This window comes from Pygocentrus nattereri, chromosome 8 (genome assembly GCF_015220715.1).
Source record: "Pygocentrus nattereri isolate fPygNat1 chromosome 8, fPygNat1.pri, whole genome shotgun sequence".
Classification (NCBI taxonomy): domain Eukaryota; kingdom Metazoa; phylum Chordata; class Actinopteri; order Characiformes; family Serrasalmidae; genus Pygocentrus; species Pygocentrus nattereri.
In genome coordinates, this window is record NC_051218.1 from 44080071 (window position 1) to 44094346 (window position 14276).

A 14276-nucleotide genomic window follows, 5' to 3' on the forward strand; every position below is an offset into this window, starting at 1 on the left:
CTACGTATTATTATTGTTATTATTATTATTGGTCAGCTTTCTTTATTTGAACTAAAAAAATGTCTGTCCAGAACACCCCGACTTAGCAATCTCAAGCCCTGGCTTTCTCCTGAAATCAGAAAAACCTGCTAGGCACAGAGCACATGGCAATAATTCTCATTTTAAAGAACTCTGATTAGACACAAATGCTGTCGTTGGATTTCATACAGACGTTGGCTGACATCAAATGCTCCAGTCGACAACTTCTTTAGAGTTTTCTGTGTTGTCCAATAGAAAACATGACAAATGGCCTTCCCTTTGCTCGCTCAGTCAACAGGTCATGCAAGTACTGTTTATAAAGCCATAGATCACCTAAGGGGGAAAAAAACACTGTCAGAATGAAGTCATATTGCAGGGATCTTTTTCTAATTAGATTTAGAGAATAAATTCTACTTGAGGTATTTGCACATGTGTTTAATGAAAACCCCGGGTCCTCTTGGAGGGTGCTTATGACTCACTTTGTCATTAGATCTGTGAGTTGGGGTTTGGACAAAAGCTCCCTGCTGCTCAGACAACCACATGCAATCCTCCCAATCGGCCATCTGCTTAGCATTTCTGCAGCGCCTTGGAAACCGAACGAGAATTAGAAGACTGCAAATCTAACACTTTGCAGTCCAAGGACCACTCACTCCACCGCATGGCAACGATTTCGATATGATAGGCCAAGTTTCCTTGCACATTATGACAGCTTCATCCCTTAGAAAAGCATACTGCTTCATTAGAAACAAAATTGCTCAATTCTATAGGAGCTTTAGCCAAATGCACGTTGGCCAAAAGCATTTGTCTTCACAGTCGTGTGGACTGTATTAACAAGGACTTTTTTGACCACTGACCTTCCCTGAATGTGCCCTTCACCCGTTTTATCCTGGAATAGCTAAGGGAACTGCCCCATGTTTACTCTGATGCTGAGTCACATTCTCTTCTTGTCTGACACTTTTGACCATGCCCAGAGCGTCTGGCCTGTCAGTGAAATCGGAGTGACTCCTTCATGTTAACTGGACCAGAGGAGAGCAGATGCTGTTGAGATGTTTGGGAAAAATGCTTAAAATTCAGGCCTCTTTTCAAGGAGAACCAGCATTATCTCTCCATTACTGTGGGCCTTCAGACGAGTAGTGTTGGAGTAATGCCTCTGGAATTAAAAGGCATTAAATTAAACTCGGCGGGAGTCCATTTAACTCCGTAAGAACTTAATTTAACACTGATGATTTTACTGTGTGTCTAATGAGGAGACATGCACGTGCTGTCGCGATCAAAGTCCGGGCCTCAAAACCTTTTGTTCTCTGCTGACGGCTCGAGTTATCAGACTCATTTATCCTGTTACGCTGAGGGTAAATATGATTAAACTCAAAAACAAAGAGCCGTTGTTCTTGTGATATTTTGTTTACACCACAAGCAATATTGCAGCCACGCTCACTGTCTCATGCACGCTTCCTGCGTAAATCCCCACGGCCACTGCCGCCCTTTCTTCTCTAACTGTGACAAGGACGTCAAGGAATTTCGGTTTTGCTCTAATGTCTCCTGTGTGAGCTAAGAGTGCTACTATTTCCTGCTGCGACTGCAGAAGGAGAATTGTTCTCAGTAAGCGAAATCCGTTCAACCTTCAACCGCTCTGTCAGAAGGCAGATTTGTCAAGACCACCCGTCAGGGCTAACTACTTTAACTCCGCCTTGGAATTTTGGAGCAGCCGCTGGACTGGTGATCCATCATGCCACACATACATCCTCACTTTTTCCCATTTTACATCAAGACAAGGAATCCAAAGCACTTTGCTGAAGGAGGGATGGTCTAATGTGTAACGCAGTGCAGTGAAGGCAGGAACAGAGTGCTTTCCAGTTATTTCCACGCAATGCTGATGACACCTACTCCTAGGCCAGACTTTGGAAATTAAACAATATGTTGCTCGTCTTCCAATTTCTGTCCTATTCCCATCTGTGTTGAGTACGTTGCTTTGCCCCCAGTGGAGCCAAGTCATATTTCTACCAATTACATCAGCTGGAGTGGAACATGTTCAAAGCAACTTGACTTCATTCCATGTGTGTGAATATGAAAAAAGGGGCATTTCTCTTGTTGCCGTCCGAGCACACATGCTAGGTGACATGCAGGGCTTAATGTGAGCCTATAGCCTCCCCCCAGGCGGTTTGGCGGCGGACTGGACAGACGTTGGCACGTGGCCGGCAATCACAGACCCAGCCCATTTGGACAGAGCTCCTCAGAGACGGTTTCGGTTCAGAAGACAGGAAACAGCTTGCAAGGATCCCAGCGGTCAAGGCTGTGGAAGGATAGGGATGGGGGGCCGGGGTTGGGATGCAGGGAATTTCCTCATAAGGGCTTGTGTAATTCCCAAACAGGCTTTTATAGAGCCTTTAAAACTTAAAATGGTAATCTCGTGCATGATGATTTGTCCTTGGCGATTTAGGAGCTTTTCTTTGGGAAGACGTGGTAGATTAACAAGGGATTTGTCTCCATTCCTTAGATCTGACTATCACAATGAACTTCTGTTAGCAATTTCAGCTCGAGGAACATGTCACTTTGTGACTTGAGCAGATTTACATTTAAGGCATTTGGCAGACGCTCTTATTCAGAGTGATTTGATCATTTTAAACAAAGGTGGTGTTGGTAGTCTTATTTGTACAGTGTAGAAGGCGTTACCCACTACACTGTGTCAACCAGATGCTCAGAACATCTCAAGATGGCCCAAACTAAGAAAGTCACATGGGTCATTTTACAGAAACGTCCGTTTTTGTGTCTGTAGTATTTACAGATGTATTACACTTCAGAAACATGCTTAGGTTACAACTTCGTTATATAGTTGTATTGACAATTACACCTTCTTGAGCCACAATTTAGCAATATTGGTTTTTAAATCAATCACATAGAACTCCAAACACCACGGAGGAGCTCGTCCTCGTGGTCATGTGTGAAGGCAGAGGCCATATTTTGAAGAAAAACATGTTTTTCTGCAATTTTAACTACAATAATCTCTACATGACCATGAAATATATGATTTAAATGACATAAAGAAAACAAAGGGCAAATAAATATGATAAAATATACACTCACCGGCCACTTTATTAGGTTTACCTCTCCAATTGCTGGTTAACACAAATAGATAATTACATTGCATTAAAGAGAACGGTCCGAAAAAGAGGAAATATCCAGTGAGCGGTCAGTTGTGTGGACGAAAATGCCTTGTTGATGTGAGAGGTCAGAGGAGAACGGGCAGACTGGTTCCAGATGATAGAAAGTCAACAGTAACTCAAATAACCACTTGTTACAACCAAAGAATGCAGAATACCATCTCTGAACGCACAACACGTCGAACCCTGAAGAAGATGGGCTACAGCAGCAGAAGACCACACCGGGTGCCACTCCTGCCAGCTAAGAACAGGAAACTGAGACTACAATTCGCACGGGCTCACCGAAATTGGACAATAGAAGATCTGAAAAATGTTGCCTGGTCTGACGAGTCTCGATTTCAGCTGCGACATTCAGATGGTCGGGTCAGAATTTGACGTAAACAACATGAAAGCATGGATCCATCCTGCGCTGTATCAACGGTTCAGGCTGGTGGTGGTGGAGTAATTGTGTGGGGGGTATTTTCTTGGCACACTTTGGGCCCCTTAGTACCAATTGAGCATTTTTTAAATGCCGCAGCCTACCTGAGTATTGTTGCTGACCATGTCCATCCCTTTATGACCACAGTGCTTCCTACTTCCAGCAGGATAACCAGGTCACAAAGCTCATATCATCTCAAACTGGTTTCTTGAACATGACAATGTACTCCAATGGCCTCCACAGTCACCAGATCTCAATCCAATAGAGCACCTTTGGGATGTGGTGGAATGTGAGATTCGCATCATAGATGTGCAGCCGACAAATCTGCATGATCTATCATGTCAATATGGACCAAAATCTCTGAGGAATGTTTCCAGCACCTTGTTGAAAGTATGCCATGAAGAATTAAATCAGTTCTGAAGGCAAACGGGGGCCCAACCTTTTACTAGCAAGGTAAAATCACCTAATAAAGTGGCCGGTGAGTGTGTCATGAAAGTTGTGGTCCCCAGGAGTCGTGTCAGTGGTGTTACTGCGCAACAGTAAACTCTTATTTTGAAATAAAAGTCAAACTGATGACATCACTCGACCTCCTTTGACCTGTTTTCTGAGGATCTATGAAGAAAAGCTCATGGTGAGTCCACTGTGCCTCTCAGTGATCAGAGGTTTTCTCATTCAGCTCATGATCTCATATGAAGCTTTTAGCGGACGTCACTGGTGTGACCGACTTTATTCTGAGCTAATTGTGAAAAAAATATGGATTCCATGTTCCAACTAAAATGGACAGCGTGTGGTTTGATGCTCTGTAGCAGGTATTTTGGATGATGGAGGGGAGGTTCTGGATATAAATGCATTGTTCATTAAAAATGTCTCTGGTGTTTCCTTTCTTATGTGTAACACCATTGACGATCAGTAACGCCAGTGACTCCTATGGACAGACAGAAAAGTGGACGTTTCTGTAGAATGACCCCGGTGTCAGCGCTCACATCAGGCCTGTGGATGACAAACAGTGGGACAAAGTCGTGAACCTCAAGTGTTGGCAGTAGTTCATGGTGAGCGCTGTTTGTGGTGGGAGCTGTCTTTGGAGAAAGGGGGGCGTTAATTAGGGCGCGTGATGAGTGGCGTGCTGCATGTGGGTGGTGTGCCTGTGTGCTGCTTTAAAGTTGAGCTGGAGTGAAGGCTCTGTTTTCCTTTTTTTCTGAGGGAAGGAGGGGGCGGCAGAGTGCCAATGAGGGCGAACGCTGTGGAGAGAGCTCCACACACGCACGCCTGGCAGACAGGATGAGCGCGTTCGGTGCGATGGGGCAGCAGAACCCTGCGCTCCTCAGCGCTGACCAAACGCGGCTGTAGGTTCTCCACGATCGCTCCACCACATTTCGCTTCTAGATGGAAGGACGAGGAGGAGCTGCATCCGGAGTCCACTTGCCACCGAGGGAAGCGAACCGCTCGCAGTAATGGGGAACACTGCGCCCAAACCGCTCTTAGGTAAGAGAAGCGCCAGGGCTTCGTGTTAGGGCAGATCTTGCGGGTAGAGACCCCGACCGTCTGCCGCCTGTCATCGTTTCTGCGTTTTGCGTTGCTCCTGTGTTTTGCGTGGGAGCGGAAGATGAAGACGGCGGCCGCGCGGCGAGTTGTAGAGAAATGTAGATTTTCCAGTTTAACGCGGAATACGAGCTGCTCGTCAGCGCGTTTGGACAGAGCGTGATGGACAAGCCTGGCGTTGGGCTCACTGACGCACCTGATGTTCCAGTGGAGATTCTGTGGTCCACAGTGTTGGGATATGCTTCTTTTCATGGCCTTGTATAGGGGGGCTTTCTTATATCTAGCAGTCCTCGTGGTGCTGTTAGGCTGGAGACTGACCCTGCTAGCTCAGGTGTTGGTTCCTGGACTGGGTCTAGCTCTTCTGGGGACCCTTTGGGGGCCCCCATCTTGCTGTGAGCTGTAAAATGATGCGTGATGTCTGATAATAATAAGCTGTCTGAATCATAAACATCTAGAACTGGCCAGTTTCTAGTTGTGTATTCTAATAAGTTGCAGTTTAAATGATAGAAGACCTTCTCAGCTTTCTTGATCCGCAGTGTTTGTTGTGTTCTCAGCTGACTTTAAACTTAGTTAGATCCACCCTGGTTGCCGTGACGACAGCATTGCTTTTTTACTGCTTTAGTTTCTACATGTGAAGAGTTATGTTAAAAAAATGCCGTATCTATTTTGGATATTACGCATATTTTGACAGAATAACAGCAGATGTATAAAGGAGAACGCCTTTTTTTTCTAATAAGAATGATGTTAGTAATAATAAAGGTGCTTATTTCTTTGATAAGGATGGTATTAATCAAAATAAGCCATATGTCTTGGTTATGTAAAGCCCAATTCCAGTAATATTGGGCCAAACTTATTTATCGTCACTGTCCAAACACAAAGCAAGAATCTCCAAAATAGTAACTTTACAGGAGACGGCAGGAACCCTCTTACCTTTCCATGTATGTTAATGTAAAGGGATTTTATTCCAAGCGATTTTAGAGCATTTCTGTTGGTCTATTCATCGTGAAACGTTCACACAATGTAAAGGACAGCTGGTGTGTTGAAGTGATGTGGAAAAATAAAAATCGACAAAAACGGAGATGCATGGTTTTCTTTGGACACCCTGGAAACCCTTAATTAAATCACGTTTAACACGACTGGCTGTTTGTCGTAAACGCCAAGCTTTCGTGGATTAATCGCAGCCTGAGTATCGAAAACTGGATTGACAGAGAAAGTTGTTAACCTCTGTTTTAAAATGAGTTGAACGCTGCTGTGGCTGTCAAGTTTTGAGAAGCTGAAACTTCAGAAATCCTTTCGAATCTGTTTTGTTAGACAGACTTCCGGTCCACTACTGTCCAACTACAGGCCAAAACAAACAGCATAACGTTAACGTACCTTCATCGTCAAGCTTTTTTTGCTTTTTGGCTCCAGGTGTGTACATTGTTTTTAAAAACATCAGAAGCCAGACCTGCTCCTCCTCACTTGAGCATGTTGCTCAATAAAACGGTGCAGTAATAACCCAGAAGTTGTTTGGGGGCTACCCTGGCAGTCGAGAAGCCCTAAGCAGCTGCTTATGTCGCGTATTAGTGATCTCTAGTGAGTGCTTGATCAGTTCTGATGAACTTGCGTGTGAGTCCAGATCAGATTGCACAGCTGTGGGGAAAACAAATAGGCGTACTGTCTGAAGAACTTCATTCTTTATCATGAGAGAAACCTTGTCATGTCACAACCTGGTCCTCCTCTTGCACACCTCGGAGGAGCTGTTTTTCCAGCTTTGAGTTAAGTAGGCCACCCTAAGTTGCTGTCTAGTTTCTGAACGATCTTAATAGAGGGTTTTTTGGAAAGACTTTTCCTTTACATGCAGTAATATGGGACTAATTGTAGGGCACAATCTATGGCGATACTGTAGGATTTCTATAGTGCTGCACAATACTTCAGTCATAATCAATCTACAGTATTTATTGCCTTTGGGTAAATGTCTGTTACTGTCCTGTAGGAATGTAGTCTACTACTAATTCTATTGGAATTATCCAAAGCGACTTGTAGGGATTTGTGTAAGAGGAGGATGCGTTGATCTTTTTAAATTTTTATAGCTGATTCAAATTCTGGTTTCTTTATAGCCAAATTGGCAGATGTTTATTAGCTTGTTTTCCTCAAAACTCTCACACATGAATGAACACATGAAACACACTAATGCATTCCCAGTGCTTTACCCAAACTTTCAATACAGAGTGATAAAAATGTTTTTATCACATTTCCAAAGTGATTTATTTCATATGTAAATCATTCCAGATCAGTGCAGTGAGCTGTAAACGGTTTAAATGAGCATAAAGTTTATTATGTAACTTTAAAAGGTCTCAGTCTGAACCTCCTCCAGCTGTACGGACGACATCAACACCACAGTCAAACTCATCCCAGACTGGACTGAGCGTGTCGGGCGTCGCTGCTCTCACGGCTCTTTCAGTGGGATCTCGGAGATCATCCAGTGCTGTGGAACCAGCGCCGAACGCTCTGAGCTGCTGGAGCTTCACTGCTGATGAAAATCCCGCTGCACAGTTCTGACGGATTCACTCTGATTGACGTGGAGAACGCAGAACGCTCTGCTCAGGGGTCTCATCTCCTCTCAGACTGAAGGAGCCAGTCAGAAACTCTATGACCCCCTCTTACAGTTGGAGTGTGATTGGTTCCTCGGCGCCTCACGGTTGGATCTTTTTGAATCGCCCTGTATAAAAACATTATTTGTGCATGAATTGGTTAAAACTGCCATTTTGTATTCATAAACAAAAAAAATCTCCTATTTAAATAACATGAATCAAATAAAATGTTCTAGCAGAAAATAAGAGGCAACTGGCGATTTTTATCATAATGTGACATCCAAAATATGCTATGACGTTGCTACAGGTGTAGCAGATGAGTTTACTTCCATCACGTCGTTGACGTCAACATGGCAACACAGATCAGCCAAAGTAAAAGCGATAAATTGACCCTTTTATTTGCACAAACACGATCTGCACGTTCCAACCTCGGCTTATGCTGATCACTTCGAAAAACACAGCGTTAAATCATATGCGGAAAGTAATTATGCAGATTTTCAGCTGACTCCATATTTTTGTGTGATAGCTGTCTGTGCCCCTTGGAATCCATTCATCTGTTCATGTTATTGCCAGGTATGCACTGCTGACAATGCTTGAATGACCTTAGTTGGTATTTTTAGAGCAGCTATTGTCGCCCTCCTGATTATGTTGTTTTCTTTGGTGATTATTCATCATGCTGTTCATAGATCACAGAACAAAGTGACACGATTCCACCATATAGCCTGTCTTGGATGAATGACATCATTAGCACCGAATTGGGTTCGGCGTGCACAGTTACATGTTACATCATAGCTCTACCGCTGCAACGGCACGAAGGGTCTCTGAAGGGTTTCAGCAGAGCTCGTCACCCAAATGAGCTGCGCTGTCTGTTTCAGACATGTGAGGGTATTCAGTGGCATAAACAGTTACGTATATATAATAATAAATATGAAATCACCATAGTGCAGCTTATGTCACAGTCTAGAATTTATTCATAACGTGGAGTTCAGTCCTTATAATAGCTCAGAAAGAGGGGAAAAACGCCTATTCTTAATATTAAAAAAATAAGTGTAACAAATAAACAGAGCAGTGCAGTAAGCTGTAAATGGTATAAATAAATGTACTGTAAAATGTATAAATAATTACTGAGAAATTAGGTCCGCAGGCTATTCCTCTAAAGAACGAGCTGATGTCTAGTCTCAGTCATGTGATATTTTTTAGAGGGGAATGCCTCTGTCTTTTCCAAATGGCTGCATAAGTCATGATTGATGTGTGCACAAAGTTACTGAGAGTGGTTTCTTGCCATATGTTGTATTGTTGAGGAACCAGGGGTCACGATGTCGACAACACAAACATACCCTTTTCATTTACCATTCAAAATGATGGGCAATACAAAAAAAATATCACGATAGTTCAGGAAATTTTCACAATACACAATATACATTTTTTCAGACATCGGATTAGTTGGAACTGGAAAAAGAAGCAGTAATGCTACATTTAAAAAATACCATCAAAAACTGTGAGTGTAATGATTTTTATTCAATATTTGGCATACTGTGTTGCACTAAATCCAGTTAAACGGGACTAATTTTGCTCTCTTTATAAAGAAACGTGCAGTTGGTCAGTGTCTACAGGTACTGACGATACAAACAATATGTTCAGAAAAGCATATTGTAGCATAATTTATCACGGTAATGATATTGTACTGATAATATATTATCATATTTCCCACGTTGTGACTGGTTTTGTATGTAATGTTGTACAATTGTGGTAAATCTGAAAAAAATGTTTTATTTGGGGACTATATTGCCTATTTTGCAACCTGCATGTTCCATGAATAGGTTTAAAATCTAAATTTTAGGTCAAAAAGCTATTATAATACTTATAATACTGCCATCAGGCAGTTTATGTATATTTATTTCATAGAAACGTTCTGTGAGGTAGGTTTTCAGAAGCATTAAACACTTCAGACGTCTGGTTCCTATCACTACCACTGTGAAGTTTTTCTGGAATGGCATATTTTTACAATTTACTTATGCAGAATATTTGAAAAATCTTTTACAGATAAGCAAAATGTGACATGATTTAAACCACATAACACATATTAATTTAACAGTCTGTGGTCTTTCAGTGGTTCAGATCAGGCATACAAAGCCTCTAAAACATTCCTGCAGTGGGTGCATAATGTCAGTCCTTTAACTTCATGCCCTCTAATGTAAAGTAATCTTTGTTTTAATGCCCCTGAATGGAACGCAGCTCCAGACTGCAATCCATTACCCCTCATTGTGTGCTGTCCCCACCCTCCAGTAATCAATTGTGCGTGGAGCAATTGCATTTAATAGCCCCCACTGATATTTGAATGATGAACATTTTTCCCCACAAAACACAAAGCCCTATTAAGTGGCTTAGCATGTACGTGACTGCAACACTGCATTCGAAATGATAAGCAGATGTGCATTAAAGTAGAAATACAATGGTTTCTTTGAAAATTTTGGTTTTGGGAAAGCCTTGTGATAGGCCTCGCTCATGGATAATTGATGCGCAGTTATGGACAGAATGCTTTGAGTTGCATTAGATGTGGCCCAAATAAATATGCACAGCTAAGCCACTGCGCTGAGCTATGGACATTTCCTTTAAAATACAAAGCCTGCTGTCCACGCCGAGAGAAGCCCACACTGATTGAGGCATTTTGTGAGAACTGCGTGGGTTCGGGTCACGGAATGTCAGCTGGACGCCTTTTTCAGCTGGAAAACGCGCGAACGGGCTCTCCTTGCGATCCCTTTTCCCACTTTTCCTTGGGGTGTTTGCAGGATTAGAGAGTGCTACAATGGCGCACTATCTCTAAAAATAAACGAGACTACATCACATGTGTTAGTCCTCAGAGGGGAGCTCTTCGCAGACATTAAAGTGCCGCACTGGCGAACTGTGCTTGGCCAGATTACTCTCTCACTCTCTGGTGCCTCTCTTGTCACATTCCCTGACTGTAAGCACCAGGCTCAGGTCACTCACTGTAGGGACCAATTACATTAAGCAATGCGCATCATCTGAAAAATGGCATTAATCAGAAACAAGAAACAAGCAAGTTAACCAAATTAACTATGATGAGGATAAACTACTGACATGTTAACTGTAGTATGGAACAGATAGCTAGATAGCTAGATAGCTAGATAGATAGATAGATAGATAGATAGATAGATAGATAGCTAGATAGATAGATAGATAGATAGATAGATAGATAGATAGATAGATAGATTGGCTGCCACTCACTGCGGCGGCGGAAGAGAACAGAAGAGACCCAGTAGTTGTCTATTTCACCTTTGCAATTCCAAGTACTTAGGATTAAAATAGTACTGTACAAAACATCAGAGACCAGAGAACCAGTAAAAATGGTCATTCCAGTCAAAAACGGCAATTAAAATATACATTTTAGGGCCAGCAAACAAAGCAGAAAACATGTAATTAACACTGAATTACACAAGACCTTCAGCACTGAAGTATATGTAAAGATTTTCAGTATGTAGTAGGTCCCCTTTTTAAGGACATCTGCAGGGATAATTTTTCACCCCTCTGAAGTCCAGTCTTAGAAATTGGTTGCATTTTCTGCTTCTAATGATCCAAGTAATCCCAACAAGACTCATCAGTCCATAAAACCACGTCTCAGATGTCAAGTTTCGGTGTGGCAGTGCTAAGGTTCTTCCTTTTTGTCTGTTTCCTTTTCTCAGTAATGGCTTATTGTGGGCTACAAATCCTTTTAGATCCATAGCGCTGAGTTGTCTTCTCACAGTGGAAGGATGGACAGAAATACCTGATATTTCCAGATTTGAAGCAGCTTAATTTTCCCCTCTTGCTCAAAACTTTGATTACTGTTTATGTGTTGGTGACAGTTGGTGGTCTTCCAAGTCTTGTATGGTTGCTAAGAGTGTCGTTAAGAGCTGCAGTTTTTTCAAACATTTTCCTTTGACTTTCCTCTTTTGCACAACACTGTACATTCAAAATTTCAGAAAGGAGCAGATAAAAATATCTTCGGTCTCCGTTTGAAGGCTGTATGTTACACCATGATCTCTCAGAAGCCTAATAGAGCTTAAAGGCAAAAATCCTGCAAATTACAGTCAGATAGGGAGTAGCTTCATCATATAGCAGTAAGCAAAATTAGTTCAATCCAGTTCAATTATACACCAAACACAACACTTGCCCGGAGCGGTGGGCAGCCCTATCCACAGCACACAGGGAGCAGTTGGGGGTTAGGCGTCTTGCTCAAGGGCACCTCAGTCAGGTACTGTCGGCTCCGGGAATCGAATCCGGCGACCTTCCAGTCACAGGTCTGGTTCCCTAACCTCCAGCCTACGACTGCCCATTAATCGTTGTCTTGTAAAACTGGGGCCTAGTTACAGTCACAAAGCTATAATTGGTCAATCAATATTTAAAGGGGGGAGTTTCGGGAACGGTGTGCTATGATTAGTTTGCTTCAGTTTGGGGGGTGCATCATATAACGAGTGTAATGAAAGTAAAAGTCTAATTGAAATGCTGTGGAAAAAGTACAGATCATTGAAAACGTCCCAAAAGGTCAGTGTACTGTCCACCACTGGTTTGTTTGTCAGTGACGGTCAGCGCTGTCCACCGCTGAGCTTGGCTGCTGTGACAGAAATTGCTTTGTCATCACCTCCTCCCTCCACTATTGAGCAATCAGTTTTGTTTCAGTTTCGCCATGAACACATTCTTGAAGCAAAACGGGCCGAAACGTCCAAGTTGTCTTGCAAGATATTTTTTCATAGATCTGTGCAAGACGTGCCAACTAGGACATTCTGTCTAAACTGTCTTTTAATTATGACTATGAAACACTTGAAGGTACATCTTAGACAAGATATCAAGCATATTGTGTGTATTTTGTTACACAATTGGCCTACATACTGGAAAGTGATAATTTCACACTTGGTATTATTGCAGTAATTACATTTTAGAAGATATGTACGAACCCAGTGTTGGCACCCTAACGTTAACACAGCTGGCATGTTTTCAGCATGTGTCTTATCAGGGCCCTCAAACCCTCGACTTCTGCATTTTCTTGCTGCGGGTGTCTTTTCTTGCTTTCGGGGCCTGGTTTAGACACAAAGCCTGTTGAAGCCTGCGGCGTTTGCTCCAGAAATGTGACAAGATGGCACGAGGCCTTTCACGCCTGTGCCGGAGCGAGGCGCTGGAGGAGTGGACTGCAGCATCGTCGTCTGCCACAGTGCTGGTTTGCCGTCAGATCAGGCAGATCTATATTTGGAAGGCGAGCAAAACCGCGCTCCGCTTCACAAGTGCAGTTCACGGCTCTCATCTCGCCCTCGCTTGTGCACGGAGTGGCGGAAAAGGTCCCTAAATCACACAGCTTGTGAGGAGGCGACTCCAGTGTTTTATGCCTTGCGCCTCGTCTCTGTTTATGAAAAAAGACCTTTGGTCTCCATCTCCTCAACACCATCTCCTCGCAGTCAGCTGGGTTTTATCTAACACTGGAATTTTTTTCCCACCCTGGAAAATAAAACGTAAAGGCCCCTTTTAATGTCAGCTTCCTTTTTTTCAGTGTTTGGTCTTTCGCTCTAATGTCGTGATCATCAGAAGTAAAACTAAACCCTGGAAAACCCATGTGACACTAGTTATGACCAGCATTAACCCCAAAATATTAAAAAGGTATTGAAAGCAAAATCAGCAATCGTAGGCAATGCACTGGTGGTTTATTGGAACCTTTCGAACGTTTAGAGAAGTATAAGGGCAGAACTCACATGATTGGCCAATAAAACCTTCCTGTTTCAATATAGAAGAGCAACACAAAATGCCATCATGGTTAGAATCACAAAACCACGTAAAATATATCCAGACCTAACCTTTAGTGTGAAAATAACATGTTATAACATAGAAAATTATAAAAATTACAGACAGGGTAGCTCCACCCCGCATGCTGCAGTTTTATATTATATAAGGCTCTAAGGCTCTGTAGTTTTATCAGGCGAGGGCCATTAATGTAATTTGGGAGTAATTGGACTGGCCGATTTTTGAGAGATACCGTATCTATGTAAATCCCCCAAAATACCCCGAATTACGCTACAATTAAGTAGATCCAGATAAACAAACAAACAAACTAAAATCAAACTTCAGATCTCTCATTCCGTTCTTCTAAGTAGCCCATCTTCAAAACGTTTTCGATTACAGTGGTCCTGACGTGAATTTGAGGATAAGAAACTGTGCCAAGAGCTCCATTTTAGCGGTCGGACTTGTCTCCCTGTCACCAACAGCTGCCCTTATATTACCTGGATTTATTACTACATCACTCAGGTTGATTCAGACAGGACTTCTGTCACTAAAGGAGCTCAGAGTTTGATGAATTATAAGTCCTAAACTCTATTCAAGCTGGATTAGGTTTATTAGAGGAGGTCCGGTAATGTAATTTGTGCGTGATTTGACTGGCCGATTTGTAGAGAAGGAAGGTCCAGAATAATTTTCCCTAAATTACCACCACACTTCCCAACAATTAAAACGTTATACACCGATCAGGCATAACATTATGAGCACCTCCTTGTTTCTACGCTCGTTGTCCATTTGATCAGCTCCACTTAC

The 14276-nt window shown here is 42.6% G+C and overlaps 1 protein-coding gene across 4 annotated transcripts in view; it reads left to right on the forward strand.

The window, feature by feature from the left end:
- The window catches only part of neurl1b (neuralized E3 ubiquitin protein ligase 1B), a 56573-nt gene that overhangs the window by 26845 nt on the left and 15452 nt on the right, over positions 1–14276 (forward strand). Inside the window, exon 1 of one of the 4 annotated variants that reach the window (XM_017712514.2) lies at positions 4760–5076. The exons of 2 other annotated variants lie outside the window; for them this stretch is intronic. In XM_017712514.2, coding sequence (XP_017568003.1) covers positions 5046–5076 — 31 coding nt within the window. In that variant the 5' untranslated portion in view covers positions 4760–5045. Of the gene's footprint in view, positions 1–4759; positions 5077–14276 lie in introns of those variants that run through there. One more of the 4 variants, XM_017712515.2, reaches the window with a different exon arrangement.